This window comes from Capra hircus, assembly GCF_001704415.2.
Source record: "Capra hircus breed San Clemente chromosome X unlocalized genomic scaffold, ASM170441v1, whole genome shotgun sequence".
In the NCBI taxonomy this organism is placed as follows: domain Eukaryota; kingdom Metazoa; phylum Chordata; class Mammalia; order Artiodactyla; family Bovidae; genus Capra; species Capra hircus.
In genome coordinates, this window is record NW_017189516.1 from 22,030,036 (window position 1) to 22,050,933 (window position 20,898).

General features: G+C 42.4%; 1 protein-coding gene across 1 annotated transcript; it reads right to left on the reverse strand.

Annotated features, from left to right (window-relative positions):
- Positions 1-1,165: 1,165 nt before the first annotated feature.
- Positions 1,166-18,631, reverse strand: ITIH6 (inter-alpha-trypsin inhibitor heavy chain family member 6). The gene is given in 17 exon segments (XM_018043673.1): positions 1,166-1,377; positions 3,169-3,281; positions 3,467-3,508; positions 4,377-4,467; positions 6,162-6,177; positions 7,265-7,445; positions 7,447-7,534; positions 7,537-7,621; positions 7,623-7,906; positions 7,909-8,223; positions 8,226-8,258; positions 8,261-8,572; positions 8,575-9,004; positions 9,006-9,088; positions 9,812-9,983; positions 15,959-16,054; positions 18,500-18,631. Coding segments are annotated over 17 exon segments (2,685 nt in total).
- Positions 18,632-20,898: the final 2,267 nt, after the last annotated feature.

Consider the following 20,898-nt stretch of genomic DNA (forward strand, 5'->3'; position numbering starts at 1 on the left):
TGTCACACTGGCTTCCTGCCCCATGTTTGTATGTCTATATGCTCCTATGTCTATTCTCTATTTTGAAATCCTTGTATTTCCATGTCTCTATCTCTACCCATTCACATCTGTGTCCTCATTGCTGTTTCTGTGTGTGATCTTGTGACTTTGGTTGTGAGTAGTATATGTGTATGTCTACTGCTGCGTCATGGGATCCTTTTTTGTTCATTCATTTCTTCATTCAGCAAATATTTACTAAGCACCTACTAAGTGCTAAAAACTGGGGATACATAGATGATTTAGAAAAGGTCCTTGTTCTCAAGTAGCTCACAGTCTAAGTAAGGGACCCAGACAAGTAAATAGTATGCACACAGTATGTACAAGTAAGTACATAGTATGAAAGGTGAATTTGAATGGAATGGGGGTGGGCTGTGGGAACACAGGGGACCAAACTCAATCTATGGAGGAGTCAGGGAAGACTTCCTAGAGGAAGTGGCAACTAAGACTTGAAGAATGTGTAACATTTACCTGAATGAAGCCAAAGAAGGGAATCCCACATAGAAGGAAAAGCACATGCAAGGGCTGATTGGTGGGTTTGTTAGAGAAACTGTGTTTGTGTGCATGCATAGTTGCTCAGTCATGTCTGAGTCTTTGTGACCCCATGGACTGTAGCCCACCAGGCTCCTCTGCCCATGGGATTCTCCCGGTAGGAATACTGGAGTGGGCTGCCATTTCCTCTTCTAAAGTATCTTCCTGACCCAGGGACTGAATCCACATCTGCATTTTTCTGCCTTGGCAGGCAGATTCTTTACCACTGAGTCACTTGAGAAACCCTAGGGGAACTGTAAGAGCTTTAAATAAGCCATGGGAGCCAGAGAAGGTTGTGAAGAGTATTGGTGCCTCAGGTTTTTGTTTTAAGGAAGTCGCTTCTAAGGTTGCTCTGGAGTATGGATTAAAAAGGTTAGAGACTGGAGGCAGTAAGGACTGTGAGGAGGCAGGAATCTCAAAGCCTCTAGTTCCATAGATCTGCATATCTTTGTGTACGTGTTCTGGTGAATGTATCACTTAGTGCCTGTGTTAGTGTGTGTCCCTGTGTGTTTTCATGTCCTCAGGGCTTTGTTCTTGGTCAACCCTGTGCCCTGGCCTCTGAGTCATCAGGTCTCTTGGCTGTGGGGTTCAGGGACCATCACAGGACATAGGCAATGTAGGGTTGGCCCAGAAACCACTGTACATGAGAGCATTTCACCAGCCAGCAGGAAGCTCAGTGGGGAAACAGTCTTGGTGAGTCCTTCAGCAGCTTCTTGCCTATGACCACAGGCACACCTGGGCCCTGCTGCCTCCTCAGATTTGGCCCCATAAGCCCTGCCACCAGCTTGATGTCTGCATGCTGGAACTGTCCTGAGGGAGAGAGATGGAATACCAGTCAGGTCAGTGTCCTGAGTCCCACTGATAGCTCTGAGAGGATCCTAAAGCAGGGAACGTTGAAAGAAAAGTAGGAGGGAGGAGAGGCAGCAAAGGCCTGGAGGAGGGAAGAGACTGAACATTGTGTGATTTGTGGAGGAGTCAGATGGGACAGGAGTGTAGCATGAAAGTAGGGGGCCAAAGTGGATGAGATGGCAACAGATAGGGTACAGTCTGGCTTGAAGGAGATGACAAGTTAGATTAGAGAAGTGAGGAGCTTCAAAGGAAGTAAAAATATCTGTTCAATCCACCATCACTGCCCAAAGTTCTTTGGTGGGGGTCTCAGCCTCAGGTTCTGCTAATGTTTCCTGACCTACAGTCTGGCTTCCTGCAATCCTCCTTTACAGCAACATCCAGAGGGATCTTTGTAATACTCAGACCTGACTGTATCTTTCTCCTGTTTCCCTGATGGCTCAGATGGTAAATAATCTGTGTGCAATGCAGAGATGCAGGCTTAGTCCCTCGTCAGGAAGATCACCTGGAGAAGAGAATGGGTACCCACTTCAGTATTCTTGCCTGGAGAATTCTATGGGCAGAGGAGCCAGATGGGCAACAGTCCATGGGGTCTCAGAGTCCAACACAACTGAGCAACTTTCACTTTCACTTTCTCCTGCCTATGCCTTTTCATGACTCCCATTGTCTTCAGGAAAAGTCAAATTCTTCATGCAGGCATTCTAGTCTGACTACTCCAGCTCTATCTCTTCCAATCTCCATTCTTTTCCTCTACACATTTGCTCAGCTTTCCATACTCAGTGCGGGTCTCTCTCCTACAGGAGAACTTTCTTGAGCTCCAAGGCTGGGCAAGGTGCCTCACCCTGGATTCCTCCAGCTCCCTGGACTGCTTTCTGTCTAGCACTGATAACTCACTGGGATCACTATCCATGTTTGGGTCTCTCTTCTTCCTAGACCAGGAGCTCTCCAAGGGCAGAGCTTGGTTCTTATTCTTCCTTGTGGTTTGAGGGTCAAGGTGCTGGGGCTAACTGACTTTTCACTGTGGCAGAGTTTCTCTTGGGGTTCGATCCCTGGGAAGATTCCCTGTAGGAGGAAATGGCAACTCACTCCAGCATTCTTGCTTTGGGAATCCCATGGACAGAGGAGCCTGGTGGGCTATAGTTCACAGGGTCGCAAAGAGTTGGACATGACTGAATAGACTTAGGACTCATGCTGGATATCTTAGTGTTATAAATCTTGGTGAATAGTTTATGTCGTGTGTGTCTGGTTATGTATTGGTACATATTATGTATCTTGGGGTGTCAGTGAGTATGCATCTGTCTGTGTATCATGGAATTTGTGTGCATTGGTGTGTTTTATGTATCTAGAGTAGCAGAGTGTGTGTGCCTGTGTGTGTTAAATTCTTGTGAATTGGGATGAATCTGGGGTTATCAGTGTATGTATGTTGATAAATGTGTCATTGTGTATATCTGGGCGTGTATTATGCATCAATATGTGTCTGGATGCATATTTGTATGTTACTATTTGTAGGTGTGGAAAGTGTCAAAATATATGTCCCTGGGTGTGTGTTTTTGTGAGTTTACTGTATGCCCTAGTATGTGTGTGTGTATTTTTGAGTGTCTTTGTGTTAGAGTGTATTTGTGTTTTCATGTGTCTGAGTATGCACTTGTGTGTTAGTGAGGTGCACTGTTATGTGTTTGTATTAGTCCACAAATGTCTGGGGGTGTTGACATGTATATTTGGCTGTGGAGTTATATGAGATAGAGTCTTTGGTGCTCTCCCCTGCCTTTGGGTCATCTATGAGTTGTAGCAGTTCCCATGGATGCTCATCCAGTGTGAAGAAGATCTTCTCTTCTGAGTGTGGGATGTGGATCACAAAGTGGGGTCCCATTTATTGCAAGGCAGGAGGCACAACTCTGTAGTTATAGCCTTAGAAGGTATGGGAGATGAAGAGAGGGAAAGAGAGAGGAGGGGAAGATAGGAGGCCATGTTTATTTCCCCAGAGAGACAGTCCAACCCCAGTCCCAGTGCACAAGCTGTCCTATACTCAAATAAGTCAGCAAGGGTGGCTGGCTTATCCAAGGATGAGAAAGTGAAGATGCTTGGCAACATGCCTGCAGAAGATAGGAGGACTGTGTTGATAGGAGACTGATTATTACATTCCTAGTAACTCTGGGCCCCTCTGACCTCTGAGTCACCCCAAATTCCTGAGCTCAGTACTTAAGTCTTTTCTGATATCTAGTCCCTGCCTAGCTCTCCACTCTTCTCTGTATGCTCCAGCCTAACTGAACTGAATATTCTTATGAGTACCTTACTTATCTTGCTAGTGACCCCATTGTTTTTGTTTCTCCTGCTACTTGGAATGTTCTTCTTCTTTTAATTAGTAATAATCAATTTCTAGTCATTCTTCTAGGTCAGTTCAAATGCTATTTTAAAATTTTATTGATTTATTTTATTTTTGGCTGCACTGGGTCTTCGTTGAAGCACCTGGGGCTCTTCCTTGCTGTGTGTAAGCTTTCTCTAGTTACTGCATGTGGGGGCTACTCTTACTTGTGCTGCACGGGCTTCTCATTGTGATGGCTTCTCTTGCTGCAGAGCATGGGCTCTAGAGCGAGTGAGCTTTAGTAGTTGCAGCATGTGGGCTCTAGAGTGTGGGTTCAGTAGTTGTGACACAGGCTTAGTTGCCTCTCAGCATGTGGGATCTTCCCAAACCAGGGATTGAACTGGTGTCTCTTGCATTGTTAGGCAGATTCCTATCCACTGTGCCACCAGGGAAGTCCCATGTTAATATTTTAATTTGCATTTTCATTATGACTTAAGAAGTTGAACATTTGTTCTTTTTTGAAGTGCTGGTTTTAGGTCAATTTTCAATTGGATTGTCCTCATTTTTCTTACTGTAGATTTCTGGAACTTTGTTATATATTATTAACATAAATGGAAATGAAAGCTTGGGGGTCTTTGTCAGGGGAGGTCTTTGTTCATCTTTTGCTAGTACCGCAGAACTTTCCTGAGATTTCATGCTGCCTCCATCTCTTCCAAAGATCTCTTCAGAATTGCTGTCCCAATGTGGATTCCCTGCCAATTGTAAAAGAAATAGGAGAAATCCTTCACACTCTGAGGGCAAAGATGTCTCCAGCCCACCAAAAGGCATACCTTCCTTCTGATTAGGAGAATCTTCATTGGCTTCCCAATCTGACCTTGCACATTGCCAAGACTGAGACCTTATGCTCCCCATGGCATCTTAGTTTTTCAAGCTCAGTTATGTTCAAAATTCTTCCTTATAACATTTATGCATGCATTCACTTGATCATTTTTTATTCATTCAAGTGCTGTTTAAGCATCAGGAACATGGTCATGAAAAAGTCAGTCATGATTTCTGACGTGGTGAAGCTCATATTTTAGTTGGGAAGGCAGGCATGAATGAAATTATAATTACCAATTATGATCAATGCTATAAGAAAAAAAGAATAGATTGACTGAGAGAGTTGCAGGTACTCCACATAGTGTGAAGCAGTAGTAAGGGGTAAAAAGGACATCTGAGTTGAGATTTAAGGCATAATCTGGAGCTTGAGTGACAATGGAAGAAATGAGGGTGGTAGGCAGGGGCAGGGCAAAGCAGGTCAGAGCAATTTTCAAGCAGGGGAAACAGCTTGGAAGAGGTCCCCGAGTGGAGGCAGGGGAGAGGGTAGGGCCTATTGGAGGAACAGGAGGCCAGTGTGGCCTGAGTTCAGAGGGTGAGTGGGAGAAGGTGAGGTCAGAGAGGTATGGGGTATAGGGCAGGTCATGCAGGGACTTGTAGCTCAGATGTATAGAACAGTCTTTTGGACTCTGTGGGAGAGGGAGAGGGTGGGATGATTTGGAAGAATGGCATTGAAACATGTATAATATCATATAAGAAACAAATCGCCAGTCTAGGTTTGCTGCAGGATACAGAATGCTTGGGGCTGGTGCACTGGGATGACCCAGAGGGATGGTATGGGGAGGCAGGTGGGAGGGGGGTTCAGGATTGGAAACACATGTACACCTGCGGCAGATTCATGTTGATGTATGGCAAAACCAATACAATATTGTAAAGTAATTAGCCTCCAATTAAAATAAATAAATTTAAATTTAATAAAAGCTAAAAAAATTAAGAGAACTTTGAACTTTATTCTAAAAAGTACGATAAGAAATGATAAGTACGATAGGAAACCATTGAGGGGAGTTAAGTAGGGAAGAGACATGAAGTGATATATGTTTTTAAATGATCCCTTTGCTGGCAAAGAATGTCCAAGAGAATATCTCAAAAAAAGAAGCAAGAAAACCAGTGATGAGTCTGCAACAGTTTTATAGGTGAAGCACAATGGTAGTCTGCCCTAAGATAGTGACAGTTGGGGTAGTGAGAAGTGGGTGCATTTGACAAACAGAGATAACTGTGTCAGGAATTGAAGATGGATGGGATATTGGGAGGGAAGATAGTGAAGGAGAGGGGTATGTCAAGAATGTCATGCCCAAATTTATATCCCTGTGAATTATTGTCACCACCAACTGGTTCTAATCCTGCCCTATAAGGTCACCCAGGAAATGTCACTCCTCTCAGGAAGGTGAATAATGAAGTAGTGAATCATATTCATCATGGGACCAAAGTGTGTAGGTTCAAACCTCTCACTAGTGGTGTGATGTGGTGTCACTTCTCTGTGCTTCAGTTTTCCCATGAGTAAAATCCAGATAATAAGAGGTTTTTGGTGAAGATTAAATGAAGACTACAAGTACAATATGTAGATCAGTACCTGGGCACAGGAAGAGCTAAAAAATGTAAAAAACTAGAAATAAAACCACCATATGACCCAGCCATCCCACTCCTAGGCATATACCCTGAGGAAACCAAAATTGAAAAAGACACTTTACCCCAATGTTCATTGCAGCACTATTTACAATAGCTAGAACATGGAAGCAACCTAGATGTCCATTGACAAATGAATGAATAAAGAAGTTGTGGTACATATACACAATGGAATGTTATTTAGGCATAAAAAGGAATGCATTTGAGTCAGTTCTAACGAGGTGGATGAACCTAGAGCCTATTATACAGAGTGAAGTAAGTCAGAAAGAGAAAGATAAATATCATATACTAATGCACATATATGGAATCTAGAAAGATGGTACTGAAGAATTTATCTGCAGGACAGCAACGGAGAAACAGACATAGAGAACAGACTTATGGACATGGGGAGAGGGGAGGAGAGGGTGAGATGTATGGAGAGAGTAACATGGAAACTTACATTACCATATGTAAAATAGATAGGCAATGGGAATTTGCAGTCTGTCTCAGGGAACTCAAACAGGGGCTCTGTATCAACCTAGAGGGGTGGGATGGGGAGGGAGATGGGACAGAGGTTCAAGAGGGAGGGGACATATGTATACCTATGACTGATTCATGTTGAGATTTGACAGAAAACAACAAAATTCTGTAAAGCAATTATCCTTCAATTAAAAATAAAAAAATGTAACATTATTTCACAGCCTTTGGAAAATTTAAAGACAACAGTCATCATCTTCCTCATTTTTTATATTTCTCTCATTAAGCAGGGCTGTTTATGGAGCACAAAACAACCAATCAGACCTACCTTGCTTGTGAAGCATAAGCAATTCTCTTGTCCAACAAAGCAAATGTCAAAGCCACAGCTTGGCCAGTTTGATTCTGTGCATTTCCCAGTCGTAACATCTCTTCTCTCCCAGGGCCTCTAATTCTGTGCCTATGTGCTGAAGCCCAGAGAAGTTAAGTATCTTGTTTAAATTCTCAAAGCAAGCAAGCAAGTGGCTTAAATCATAAAAATCTGCAAGGGCTTCTGGTTCTTAGTGCTCTCTAGTCTCTATTCCCTTGTGGCTTGACCTCTTGTTCATAGACACAGGTGGTGCTTTGGGGCCCTGGAAACAGGTCATGCTGATGCCAGAGCCTTCCAGGGGGCAGCAGAGAGGGCAGGGTGGGGTGAAAGGGAGTAGTGAGGGATTCTCCAAGGGCAGAAATGGTCATGGTACTGCTGGGACTTGTGGGACTTGAGACTGTGCTTGGGAGTATGCAAAGCCTCTGGAGGTAGGGGCCTGAGCTTGGCAGGCCTGGAAAGTAATGGGATTTTGGGTTTATTAGGAGTTGGTGTCCTAGATTGGAAAGTGATAAACCTAGGGAAGGTTGGTGAGGTGGGGCACTAGGTTTAAGAGGTGATGGAATTTTAGGGGTCTTAGGTAAGAGGGATCCCAGGTCTAGGATATGGCATCTTGTTTGGGGTCTTAGGAGCAAGAACCCTTGCTGTGGGGTGTGGTGGGTATTTGAGGATCTGATGTGTGGAGAATTCAGGCCGGGGCTGTGACAGGCTTTTTGATTGTGGTATAAGTACCCCAGGTTGCGGGAGTGATGAGGCATCTCATTTAGGTTATGATGGAGCACCAGGTTTGGAATGCAGCAGAGTAGCATGTTTCATAGGACCAGTTTGGGGAGGGGCTAGAATGCTAGAATTCAGAGGTGGGACTTGTGTCTTGAATTCATGGCTAATACAGTACCAAGGTTCTGATGTAATGGTGTGCTGGACTTCAGGAGCAATAGGGCACCAAAATTTGCAGGCACAAGGACAGCAGGTTTTGTCCTAAATTTTGGCTAAGCCAAGGTTCCAGAATCCTGTTATGCTGAAATTTGGGACTTTGGGTATGCAATGGTGTATGGGGTACTAGGGATCTGACCCAGCGGCCTTAATTCCTTGGAACTAGGCATCTTCTTTGTAGAGACAAGAGTAGTTGAGGATAAGTAGAACTTTGGTTTCACAAGCCTTTATTTGGGAGAAACAAAGGGCACTAGGTTGGTTGGGTTGTGCCTCCCCCTAGGCCATGACTAAGGGCATGATAGTGCCTGGTCCATCTGTGGTAGAAGTCTGTTTCCTGGCTTTCTCACTGGCTTCTTTGGGCTGTGCCATGACCAGTAAAGTCAGAGGTGTGACAAAATTTTGTTAAAGGGGCAGATTGAGGACATTGGCAGCCAGCATGTGGTGAGTGCTGGCATCACAAGTGTGGAAGCATGCCTCCAGTAGCTCTCTAATGGTAATGTAGGCCCAAAGGCAGCATATGAAGTGGGCTACATTGGGGGCTGGCTCCTCTGGGAAACCAAAGACCTTTTGGCTGCTGATGGCAGCCACTTCACTGTGGCAGGCCATAGAAGCTGACCCTTGGGGCCATGGGCTTCCAGGTGGATGTGTAGTTCCTTCTTGCCTGGCTGCACTTGGCCTACCACTACAGGCCCTGAACCACCAAAGTAGTTGGGGAAAAGGGCCCAAGGAGAGGCCCTAGTCAAGCCACCCAGGTAGTCCAGATGCACATCTGCCAGCAGAGACTGGAAATCTCTTCATAGAGGCCTTCTGGCTGTAGGGGCTGCACTGGTGTCTTCATATATGTACCAGGCTGCTCCTCAGTTCTCTAGGGACAAACAACACAGCAGTGGAAAGTCAGCATCATTCCCAAAGGCCAAGCTGAAAAGGGCCACTTTGTTGCCCAGTGCCTGACGGATGTTAGAGAGGATCACACTGGAAGTTGTCACTCCAGCTGTGGGCTCCCCATCTGTCAGGAAGATGAAGAGAGGGATCCTCCCCAACAATGGGGTTCCTCCAAAGCTCCTGGTTGCTTTGCTTTAGCACTGAAGCAGCTGCCAGCAGAGCCATGTTGATGTCAGTCTCTAATTGGAGAGCAGACTGTGAGACCACTTTTTCTAGTAATTTCTACCTCTATTCCAGACACACTGAGCACCTTGTCAACCTCCCAGGCTCAGTCACATCTCCTTATCTTTGCTCAGACTGTTTCAGCTGCTTATCCTTCCCAATTCCCCACTCCCACACAAACTCCCTGAAATCTGACAGTGGGTCCCACATGTCCATGGCTTTTATCACTCCCTCTCTCAGATTGCTTTGCCTGTCTCCTGGGGGGATGTCTAATTCTTTAGTCAGATTGGCTCCTCAAGGATAGCATCCCCACATCTATGCTACAGAGGAAGAAGGGGCTGCGTGGTCAGGAGGTGGTAGGAGGGGGATTCTTCAGTAACTGGCTGAGAGAGGATTAATCAAAAGCCAAAATCAGGGCAGAAGCTCACTCAAAATACTTAGAAATAAATATCTAGATTATTGATAAAATATAAAATGAAAGTTTTAGCAAATTATTTTGAGTATATGCTTTAAGGAGGAGGAAACTCAGCCCCAAAGAGGAATGTGCCCTAAAATACATGGAGAATTAGCTGTGCTCTTTCTGTTAGGCAAAGAAGCACAGAAGGATGAAGGAAGATATTTGTGTAAAATTTAAAAGTGATATTTCAGACATAATGAGAGGTAAAGTCGATGGGTGAATGATGGGAGAATTTCCCATGTCACCAGAGTCTGCCAATTTGGGTAGTAGGTCTAACACTTACAACCAGCATCTTCCATATGGCCCAGGTAGTCCTTAGCACTGTGGACATACTGGACGGTGGCCTGGATGGAGCCTCCAGCTTTCTAGACACTAACTGTGTAAGAAAAGGAGATGATGTTGAAGTACTCACTGGCCCACAGGTTACCAAGGATAACATTCATTGCCTTTTTAGTCTGTAGGATATAGATGAAGTAAAGGAGATGGACCAAGACTTGAGGTCTTGCTCAAGACTGAAAGGCACTTTCTATACAAAGTACTGAGGTCTAAGTGTTGTATGGTTTTAACATTTTCTGATTCTAGCACTCTGTAAATCTAGAAGTCCTAAGACCTAAGTCAAAATGCTCTATAGGCTCTAATGGCTCAAAGCCTAGAACTGCACTGTCCAATGGTAACTGCTAGCCACATGTAGTTATTTAAATGTAAACGTATGTTGCTGTTGTTCAGTCACTTAGTAATGTCAGACTCTTTGCGACCCCATGGACTGCAGCATGCCAGGCTTCCCTGTCCATCACCATTTCCCTGAGATTGCTCAAACTCATGTCCATTGAGTCGGTGATGCCATCCAACCATCTTGTCCTCTGTCATCCCCTTCTCCTTCTGCTCTCAGTCTCTCCCAGAATCAGGGTCTTTTCTAATGAGTTGGCTCTTCGCATCAGGTGGCCAAAGTATTGGAGCTTCAGCACCAGTTTTCAAGTGAATATTCAGGGTTAATTTCCTTTAGGATTGACTGGTTTGATCTCTTTGCAGTCCAAGGGACTCTCAAGAGTCTTCTCCAACACCACAGTTCAAAAGTATCAATTCTTCTCTGCCTTCTTTATGGTCCAACTCTCACATCCACACATGACTACTGGAAAAACCATAGCTTTGACTAGACTGATATTTGTCAGCATTTAACTAATGTTTACCTTTGCAGTATATTTAACTAATGAAATGTACATTAACTAAAATTGAAGAAAAAGTCAAAATTCTGTTTCTTCACTTTCAGTAGCCACATTTCAAGGGTTCAATAACCACATGTAGACAGCAGCTACTGTATTGGACAGTAAATTAGTACATCTAAAAGTACATACTTTTAGAACATTTCCATCATCAAAAAAGTTCTACTGGACTGTGGTGGTCTAGAAGGTTCAAGCTCTGTGCTTTCAGAGCACTGGGATTCATGTGTTCCTATGGTTTCAGAACCCCATGACCCAGAATTCAATGATTCCAGGGCTGCCCTAAAGTTTAAGAGTGTTGGATCCCCTGGAGAAGGGAATGACTATCCACTCCATTATTCTTGCCTGGAGAATTCCATGGATAGAGAGGCCTGGTGGGCTACAGTGGTTGCAAAAAGTCAGACACGACTGACGACTAACATGTCAATGATTTTGCATGCTTTGGTTGCAGTTCTCTGTAATCTGTTCTTCTACCTTACCATCTGTTTCTTCCAGGCTGGTCTTCTCACCAGCCCCCAGATAACCTAGATTCCATTTCATCTCCACAATTTTGCTCTTTATTTATTTGTATCTTCACAGTTACTTCAGTTGCTCTTTCTCTGGGCAGCCCTTCCTTGATTGCCTACTCTGATCCCTGCCTTTCACACCCAGACATTCTCTGTCCCAAACTATTTGCTGATTATCTTACGTGGAATATTTTCATCCTCCATACATATATTGTGTCCTCTGAGGCCAGGGCTTAGAATGCTATTTCCCCTTGGCTCCCTTCTCCATGATGTATTTAGTATAGGGCTAGACTCAAGGAATATAGTATGTAGGTTCTAGTATTAGGTTCCATTTATAGGATACTTGCTATGTTCCTGGCACTGTAGTTTAGATGCATGAGCTCATTTTATCTTTACAGCAACACAATGAACAAGGTGCTAACAGTATCTTCATTTTACAAGTGATGACACTGAGGCTCAGAGAGTGAAGTGGCTAGTCATTGATGGACCAAGGACTCAAATGTGTATTTTGGAGGTGTTAAATCCAGTGATTTAAAGCATAATCTTTTATATAGGTGTGGATTTTAGAAACCACACGAAGAACATTTGTGGCTTCCCTTTTCTCTCTACATCTTAAACTGATAGAAGATGCCTTGAATGCTCCTAAGTAAGTCACAAGTTTTCCTGCCATAATATGGGACGGGTCACACATTCTGGGATCAGAAGCTGAGCATCACATTCTTATTTCCATTGAGAGGACTGACACATAAAGGATGGATTTTCCTAAGAATCTCCTATTCAGGGACATTATATTTTTAGAAGTATGTTGCTTAATCTCCTACTATTTGGAGATTTTCCAGCTGTCTTTCTGTTGCTGATTTCCAGTTTTATTCCATTTAGTCTGAGAGCATACTTTGTATGATTTATATTATTTTAAATTTGTTAAAGTGTATTTTATGACCCACAATGTAGACTATTTTGGCAAATGTTCTATGTGAGCTTGGGGCAAATGTGTATTGTTGGATGAAGCATTGTATAGATGTCAGTTAGATCCAATTAATTGATGGTGCTATTCAGTTCAACAGTGTCCTTATGTATTTTCTGTCTGCTGGATATGTCCATGTCTAATATAAAGAAATTGAAGTCTCCAACTATATTAATGAGTTTTCTATTTCTTCTTGCAGTTCTATTAATTTTTGCCACATATGTTTTGACACTGTAATTTCAATTGGATACACAGTAAGGATTATTATGTCTTCTTGGAGACTCAATCTGTTTCCATAATATAATGCACTTCTTAATCTTAACAACTGTCTTGCTCTGAAGTGTACTTGGTCTGAAATTAATATAGCTGTTCAGCTTTCTTAGGGTTAGTGTTAGCATAGCATATGGTTCTATCCCATTATTTTTAATCTATCTGTGTCTTTATATTTAAAATGGGCCTCTATAGGAGAGGGAGAGGGTAGGATGATTTGGGAGAATGGCATTGAAACATGTATAATATCATATATGAAACAAATCGCCAGTCCAGGTTCGATGCATGATACTGGATGCTTGAGGGTGGTGCACTGGGACGATCCAGAGGGATGGTATGGGGAGGGAGGAGGGAGGGGGTTCAGGATGGGGAGCACGTGTATACCTGTGGCAGATTCATGTTGATGTATGGCAAAACCAATACAATATTGTAAAGTAATTAACCTCCAATTAAAATAAATGAATTTCATGTGTTTGTTAGCCATCCGTATGTCTTCTTTGGAGAAATGTCTACTTAGTTCTTTGGCCCATTTTTTGATTGGGTCGTTTATTTTTCTGGAATTGAGCTGCATAAGTTGCTTGTATATTTTTGAGATTAGTTGTTTGTCAGTTGCTTCATTGGCTATTATTTTCTCCCATTCAGAAGGCTGTCTTTTCACCTTGCTTATAGTTTCCTTTGTTGTGCAGAAGCTTTTAATTTTAATTAGATCCCATTTGTTTATTTTTGCTTTTATTTCCAGAATTCTGGGAGGTGGATCATAGAGGATCCTGCTGTGATTTATGTCTGAGAGTGTTTTGCCTATGTTCTCCTCTAGGAGTTTTATAGTTTCTGATCTTACATTTAGATCTTTAATCCATTTTGAGTTTATTTTTGTGTACGGTGATAGAAAGTGATCTAGTTTCATTCTTTTACAAGTGGTTGACCAGTTTTCCCAGCACCACTTGTTAAAGAGATTGTCTTTACTCCATTGTATATTCTTGCCTCCTTTGTCAAAGATAAGGTGTCCATATGTGTGCGGACATCACTCATTATTAGAGAAATGCAAATCAAAACCACAATGAGGTACCACTTCACACCAGTCAGAATGGCTGCGATCCAAAAATCTGCAAGCAATAAATGCTGGAGAGGGTGTGGAGAAAAGGGAACCCTCCTACACTGTTGGTGGGAATGCAAACTAGTACAGCCACTATGGAGAACAGTGTGGAGATTCCTTAAAAAATTGCAAATAGAACTACCTTATGACCCAGCAATCCCACTTCTGGGCATACACACTGAGGAAACCAGAATTGAAAGAGACACATGTACCCCAATTTTCATTGCAGCACTGTTTATAATAGCCAGGACATGGAAACAACCTAGATGTCCATCAGCAGATGAATGGATAAGAAAGCTGTGGTACATATACACAATGGAGTATTACTCAGCTGTTAAAAAGAATTCATTTGAATCAGTTCTGATGAGATGGGTGAAACTGGAGCCAATTATACAGAGTGAAGTAAGCCAGAAAGAAAAACACCAATACAGTATACTAACACATATATATGGAATTTAGGAAGTTGGCAATGACGACCCTGTATGCAAGACAGGAAAAAAGACACAGATGTGTATACCAGACTTTTGGACTCAGAGGGAGAGGGAGAGGGTGGGATGATTTGGGAGAATGGGAATTATAACATGTATACTGTCATGTAAGAATTGAATCGCCAGTCCATGTCTGACGTAGGGTGCAGCTTGCTTGGGGCTGGTGCATGGGGATGACCCAGAGAGATGTTGTGGGGAGGGAGGTGGGAGGGGGGTTCATGTTTGGGAACGCATGTAAGAATTAAAGATTTAAAAAAAAAATAAAATAAAATAAATGAATTTATATTAAAAAAATAAAAAAACCAAAATGGGCTTCTAGAAAACATATAGTTGGTTCTTTTGTTTTGTTTTCTTTTAATTGACACTGACAGCTTCTATCTTTTAACTGGTATAATTAGACAAGTCATCATTAAAATAATTACTGTTATAGCTAGATTAATATTTGCTATATTTTAAAATTGCTTTCTCTTCATTTTCCTTTTTTGCTTTGTCTCCTATTCTTTTCTCTGACTTCTTTGATTTTAATTGAGTGTTTTATATGGTCCTGTTTTCTCTCATTTCTTAGCATATCCATTATGTTAAGAAAAATTTATTAGTGGTTGCCCTAGAGTTTAAAATATGCCTTTACAGTTAATCCAAGTCTACATTCAAATAACATTTTATGACTTCATGCATAGTTCATGTACCTTGTGACAGAGTAGTCCAATTCCTTTCTCCTGTCCCTTATAGCACTGCTGTCATTAATTTCACTTATCAATAAGCTATAATCACTGAATACATAGTTGCTCTAATTATTCTGAGTAAATTGTTATCTGTTAGATCAATTAGTTTAAAAATAAAATATATTCTTTTATCTTTATTTATTATTTCTCTAACAATCTTCCTTTCTTTACGTAGATCCAAGTATCTGAGCCATCTCATTTCCCTTCTCTCTGAAGAACTTCTTTTAACTTTTAGCTGTGCAAGACAGGTCTACTGGTGACAATTATCTCAATATTGGTTTGGCTGATAAAGTCTTTATTTTTCATTTTGGAAAGGCAATTTTGTTGTCAAATTGGGTGGTTTTCTCTTTCGACGCTTTAAATATTTCACTGTACTCTCTTTTATCTTGCATGGTTTCTCAAGAGAAATTCAATGTAATTCTTATCCTTGTTCCTCTATAAGAAAGATTTTATTTTCTGTGGGCTTTTTCAGGATTTTCTCTTTGTCTTTGATTTTCTGCATATGCCTCCATGCACATCTTTTAGTATTTATCCTGCTTAGTGTGCTGTGAGCTTCCAGGACCTCTGATTTGATAGATGTCATTTGTTATTTGGAAAATCTGTGCCTGTTATTCCTTCAAATATTTCTTCTGCAACTTTCTTTCTTCTCCTTATGGTATTCCCATTAAACATGTTACACTTTTGTACAAGTACATAGTTCTTGGATATTCTGTTGGTTTTCTATTTTTTTTTTTTAATTCTCTTTTCTCTTTGCTTTTCAGTTTGGGAAGTTCTATTCTCATATCTTCAAGTTCACTGATTCTTTCTTTGGCCATGTTCAGTCCTCTGATGAGCCATAAAAAGCATTTTTCATTATCGTTACAGTGTTTTATATTTCTAGCATTCTTATAAATTTTCTTAGAGTATACCTCTCTGGTTAAATTTCCCATCTGTTCTTGAATGTTGTCCACTTTTCCCATTAGAATCCTAAGCATATTAGCCATACTTGGCTCCATGTTTATGGTGGTCCTAATTGATAAGGAAACAAGACACTAAGGTAGGCCTAGGTCTATAAGGTCAAAGGGTGATGGGATGGCAGTGAGTCCGGTCTCAGGGAACCACTGTTCGAGCACTCTGCTTTCTGAGCTTTCTAAATCAAAAGCTACAAAAGACCCCCAGGGTCCCTGTTACCTGCTTCATCTTGGTACCACACATGGAGCCACTCATGTCAAAAACAAACTCCACATTTTTACCAACAGGTGGACGGCCTCTGGGTGCAAACCATAACTAAAATAGCCATTGCAAATCTGAGGGAAATGGAAATGAAGTCAACAAAGACTGTGAAAGGGTCTAAATCAAGTCCTCTCTTATTTTGCTACATAAAACTCTATGCTTTTCCTTCCTAGGCCTTACCACTGTTGCCATTAAATAGGCATTTGTGGGATTGTTTGCTCAATATCCATCTCCTTCACCGGAACTATGTATCTCTGCTGATCAGACTGCCAGCCCAGGCCTGCCCCTGAGTGTGGAGAGAATGAGACTGGCTTGAGGCCAAAGCTCCAAGGATCAGGATCTCTATAATATGTGAGTTCCTGTCTGTGAGAGCTTGGCTTGCACAGTCTTGAGGCCCCTAGGGACAGTTTGCCTGGGCTCCAGGAACTGTAAGTACTGTTTCAACCTCTCTCTGTAGAGTGAGTCTGAGGCCCAGCTCCATTGCTGCCAGGGGCTGGGAGTTTGCAGGGCCTCCCTCTCCTCCTTCAGCCCTCCTTTCTGCTGTTGCTGGGCAGAGCAGGGAGGGGAGGAGGGAGCAGAGTCTGAGTGAGCAGTTTGTTCAGAAGGGATTGGTTAGACCAGGTGCAGATGCCTTGGGCTATCAGGTCTGCGATTGGCTGCTGACCCCCTTCCCCCACTCCATCTCTCTTTCTGCAGAGCCTGGGGCCTGGGACAGCTGGCAGAAAGGGAGAGGGAAGTTGGGAGGGCCCCCAAGACCAGTGGCAGCTCAGCCTAAGGAAGTATAGGCTTGCAGAGGGTCTGTGCTGCCAGAAGCCTGCAGCAGGCTCTGCCCCAGGATAACCAGCTTATTCTCCTCTCAGACATTCAGGCATTCTCTGATCACAAAGCTGGACACACTATCTCCTCCCCTCTTGGAGGGCGGGAGCTGGAGTGGAGAGAAGGAAGGAAGGTGGGAGGACATCTTGCTCTTCTCCTCCATGCCAGCCTTTTGATTAATTCACAAGCACAAGTTTAGGCTCTGCCTGCACTTTTCCCTTGCACACTACAGCAGTCCCCCAAGGCCTGAGTCAAACATCCTGCAACTGCCCAAGCAACAGGCAGAGTCCAGCTCTCTTTCCATGTTCTTCCTATGCCTGTGCAGGTGAGAGCTTCTGGGAAAAATCACATCCCTACCTCTCCATGCACCCAGGTTCACTGGTGGTGCCACACCTCACATCTTATAAACCAGCGGCATTACCTTTCACACTCCCTTCAGCTATCATGCCACACTGTTCTCAGGAACCGTCTCCCTTCCCTCCACAGGAGAGCAGTAAGGGCACCAGGCCATGTCCCTTGGACTGCCCACTCCGCTCTTGCACAAGGTCCACATGCCTATATGCCTCATCCCTCTACTGAAAGACAAAACAATCCATTCCTGACCCCATGCATGCCCAGCCTCCAGGACCTCTTCCACCAGCCAGACTCCTACTCTCCAACCCCACCCATGCACCCGACTGGGTCTTCTTTAGAATTTAAAACATTTGCCTGTCTTTTCCATCCACTAAGACAGCCTCCATTCATCCCGACCCCACCCAAACTTCAAACCAGCTCCTTTCTTCCCCAGTAGCATACCAAGGTAACGAACTCACAGCTGTAATGGTCTTCTCACCTCCAGTTTACTCCGCTGCCTACTGGAGCCTAGCTCCCACCCTCACCACTGATCCTTCTCTCACCACAGGCAGCAATGATTAGTTGGTTTGAAAACTCACTGGGTGTACTTCAGTTCTCCTCAGACTGCACCTCTCTGATGCTGCTCACAATTGACAATCACTTCTGGTCCTTAGAAGAATCTTGTCCCCTGGGATTCAGAGATGATGAAAGCTCCTTATTCTCCTACAGGCTCTCAGGCCCATGGGGTTCAGTCTCTTTCTTCAGCTCCATGTTCTCCTCGTGTTCCATAAGCAGCGTTGCCTAATATTTGGCAGTCGTGGCATGCAAAGAAAATGATTACATTTGTGTAGCGCGATGGGGGAAGTGGTGGGCATTGAGAACCCTGAACAGCCCCAATGTCAGTTGGTGGGCTGGATATCCCAAGGGTTGTGGAGGTCAATAGCTGCCTAGACTGGGAAGCTCTGCTTTAGCAACTGCCATCCTAGATCTGCTCTTCTGGCTCTAGACGTTCTGCTTGGGTCACCTCTCTAGCTCTCTTGGATTCAACCCATGAATCTCCATTGCTGACCCCACAAGTCCTTCTCCAGTCCAATGCTCTTCACCTCGTCCCCCTCCACAAATTCATACCCACTCACCACTGGACCCATTCCCTTGGATGGCTGAAGCCTCTCAACATAAACTTTATATTCCTTATCAAGCCCCTGCAGCACGCATGGCCCTCAGGCTCACCTCTGAACATATCATGAGCCTCAAATCAACGCTTCAGGAGCGCCAATCCTCTTGTAGTTCCCTTCACAACCCTGGATTTTTCCAACCTCCATTCTTTGTATCATGCAACCCTCAGTTTACTAGATTGCCTTTGCCTCTGAGAGCGTCCTTCCCAACCTGGCACATGTCTTTGAATTCTTTAAGGCCACAGTACACCTTTACTTCCTCCAGGGAGCACTCTCTGACCTCCTCACCCCTCACAATGGCTTCCATCCACCATACTTAAGCTGTCATTGCCCCCGCATTCATTTTTTCAGAAGTGTAATATTAGCTAGCCAAAGGCTATTCACAGATGTATTTTATCAAGTTGAGAAAGTACTCCCACCTCTGCTCATATTTTTTAAAGAGATTTGATCATAAATATGTGCTGAATTTTGTCAAGTGTTTTATCTGTATTTCTGGACATAATCATGATATTTTTCTTCCTTAGCCTTTTAATATGATATGTAACATTGATTGATTTTTGAATAACAAACTAGCCTTGCATCTCTAGAATAAATCTCTTTTGGTCATGTGGTCAATTCTTTTTATATATAGTTGAATTCTGTTTAATACTTTGATGATGATTTTTACATCTATAACCATGAAAGATTTTAGTTTGTAATTTCTTTGTACTCTCTTTACCTGTTTGTAATTTCTTTGTACTCTCTTTACCTGAAATTGGTATCAGGACACTAAAACATAAAATTAAGACGTAAAAGACATAAAATTAAGACATAAAATAAATAGAAAAGTGTTCTTTCCAATTCTGCTTTCTGGAGAGATTGTTAAGAGTTGAGGTTAATTCTGTTTAACCATTTGGTAGAATTCTCCAGTGAAAGCAAATGGGCATGGAAGTTCTCGTTTGGGGAGTTTTAAAATTAAATTTAAAAATTTTCAATTTTCTTAATAGTTTCAGGGTTATTCAAGTTATCTATTCTATATTGGATGAGTTGTGGTAGTGTATTTTTGAGAATTTGTCCATTTCATGTAACTTGTTTAATTTACACAACTAGAGTTGTTCAGAGTATTCCCTTGCTATTCTTTTGAAGTCTGTGGGTTTAATAGTGATAGCTTCTGTTTCATTCCTGATGTTCATAATTCGTGCCTTCTCTCTTTTCTGTTTGTTAGTTTTGCTAGAGGTTTTTCAATTTTACATATTTTTCAAATGATCAGCTTTCTGTTTAATTGATTTCCCTATTGTTTTCTTCCTGTTTTGAATCATTGATATCTGCTCTTATTTGTATTATTTCCTATATTCTGTCTGCCATACGTTTGTTTTGCTCTTCTTTTCTAGTTACTTGAGGCAGGAGTTAAGATTGTTAATTAGAAGTATTTCCTCTGTTCTAATTCGGAGAAGGTGATGGGACCCCACTCCAGTATTCTTGCCTGGAAAATCCCATGGATGGAGGAGCCTGGTGGGCTGCAGTCCATGGGGTCACGAAGAGTCAGACACGACTGAGCAACTTCACATTCACTTTCGCTTTTCACTTTCATGCATTGGAGAAGGAAATGGCAACCCACTCCAGTGTTCTTGCCTGGATAATCCCAGGGATGGGGGAGCCTGGAGGGGTGCCATCTATGGGGTCTCACAGAGTCGGACACAACTGAAGCGACTTAAGCAGCAAGCAGCAATGTAAGTATTTGGAGCTCAAATTTCCCTCTCACCACTGCTTTTGTGGGATCCCACACATTTTGATATGTTTCATTGTCATTTTCACTCAGTTCCATGTATTTTTAGTTCCCTTGAGACTTCATCTTTACAACATGCATTATTTTAGAAGTGTTTTTTATATAATTCAAATATTTATAGATTTCCTTGGTACTTTTTTCTGATTTCTATTTTGAATTTATTAATGTCAGATAAAACACTCTGTATTTCCATTCTTTAAATTTATTATTTTTTTTTATATCCCAGAATATCATCTATCTGTATTGGTATATGTTCCATGAACACTTGAAAAGTATGCATATCCTGTTGTTGAGTGGAGTGTTCTATAAACGTTAATTAGATTGTCATTGATGATGTTGTAAGAGCTCTATACCCTTGCTGATTTTCTGTCTAGTTCTGTCAAGTGAGAGACGTATGTTAAAGGCTTCAGCTATAACTGTGGCTTTGTCTCTCTCCTCGTTTGGTTCTAACAGATTTGTCTCACACATTTTACAGTTCTATTGATTGTGTATACCCATTTAGGACTGCTAGATCTTCCTGGCAGATAGACACTTTTGTCATTATCTAATGTACCTCTTCACATGCTAGCAAAGTAATGTGCAAAATTCTCCAAGCGAGGCTTCAACAGTACATGAACCAAGAACTTCCAGATGTTCAAGCTGGATTTAGAAAAGGCAGAGGAACCAAGACCAAATTGCCAACATCCATTGGATCATAGAAAGCAAGAGAATTCCAGAAAAAGTATCTACTTTTGCTTCATTGACTATACTAAAGCCTTTGACTGTGTGAATCACAACAAACTGTGGAAAATTCTTCAAGCGATGGGAAT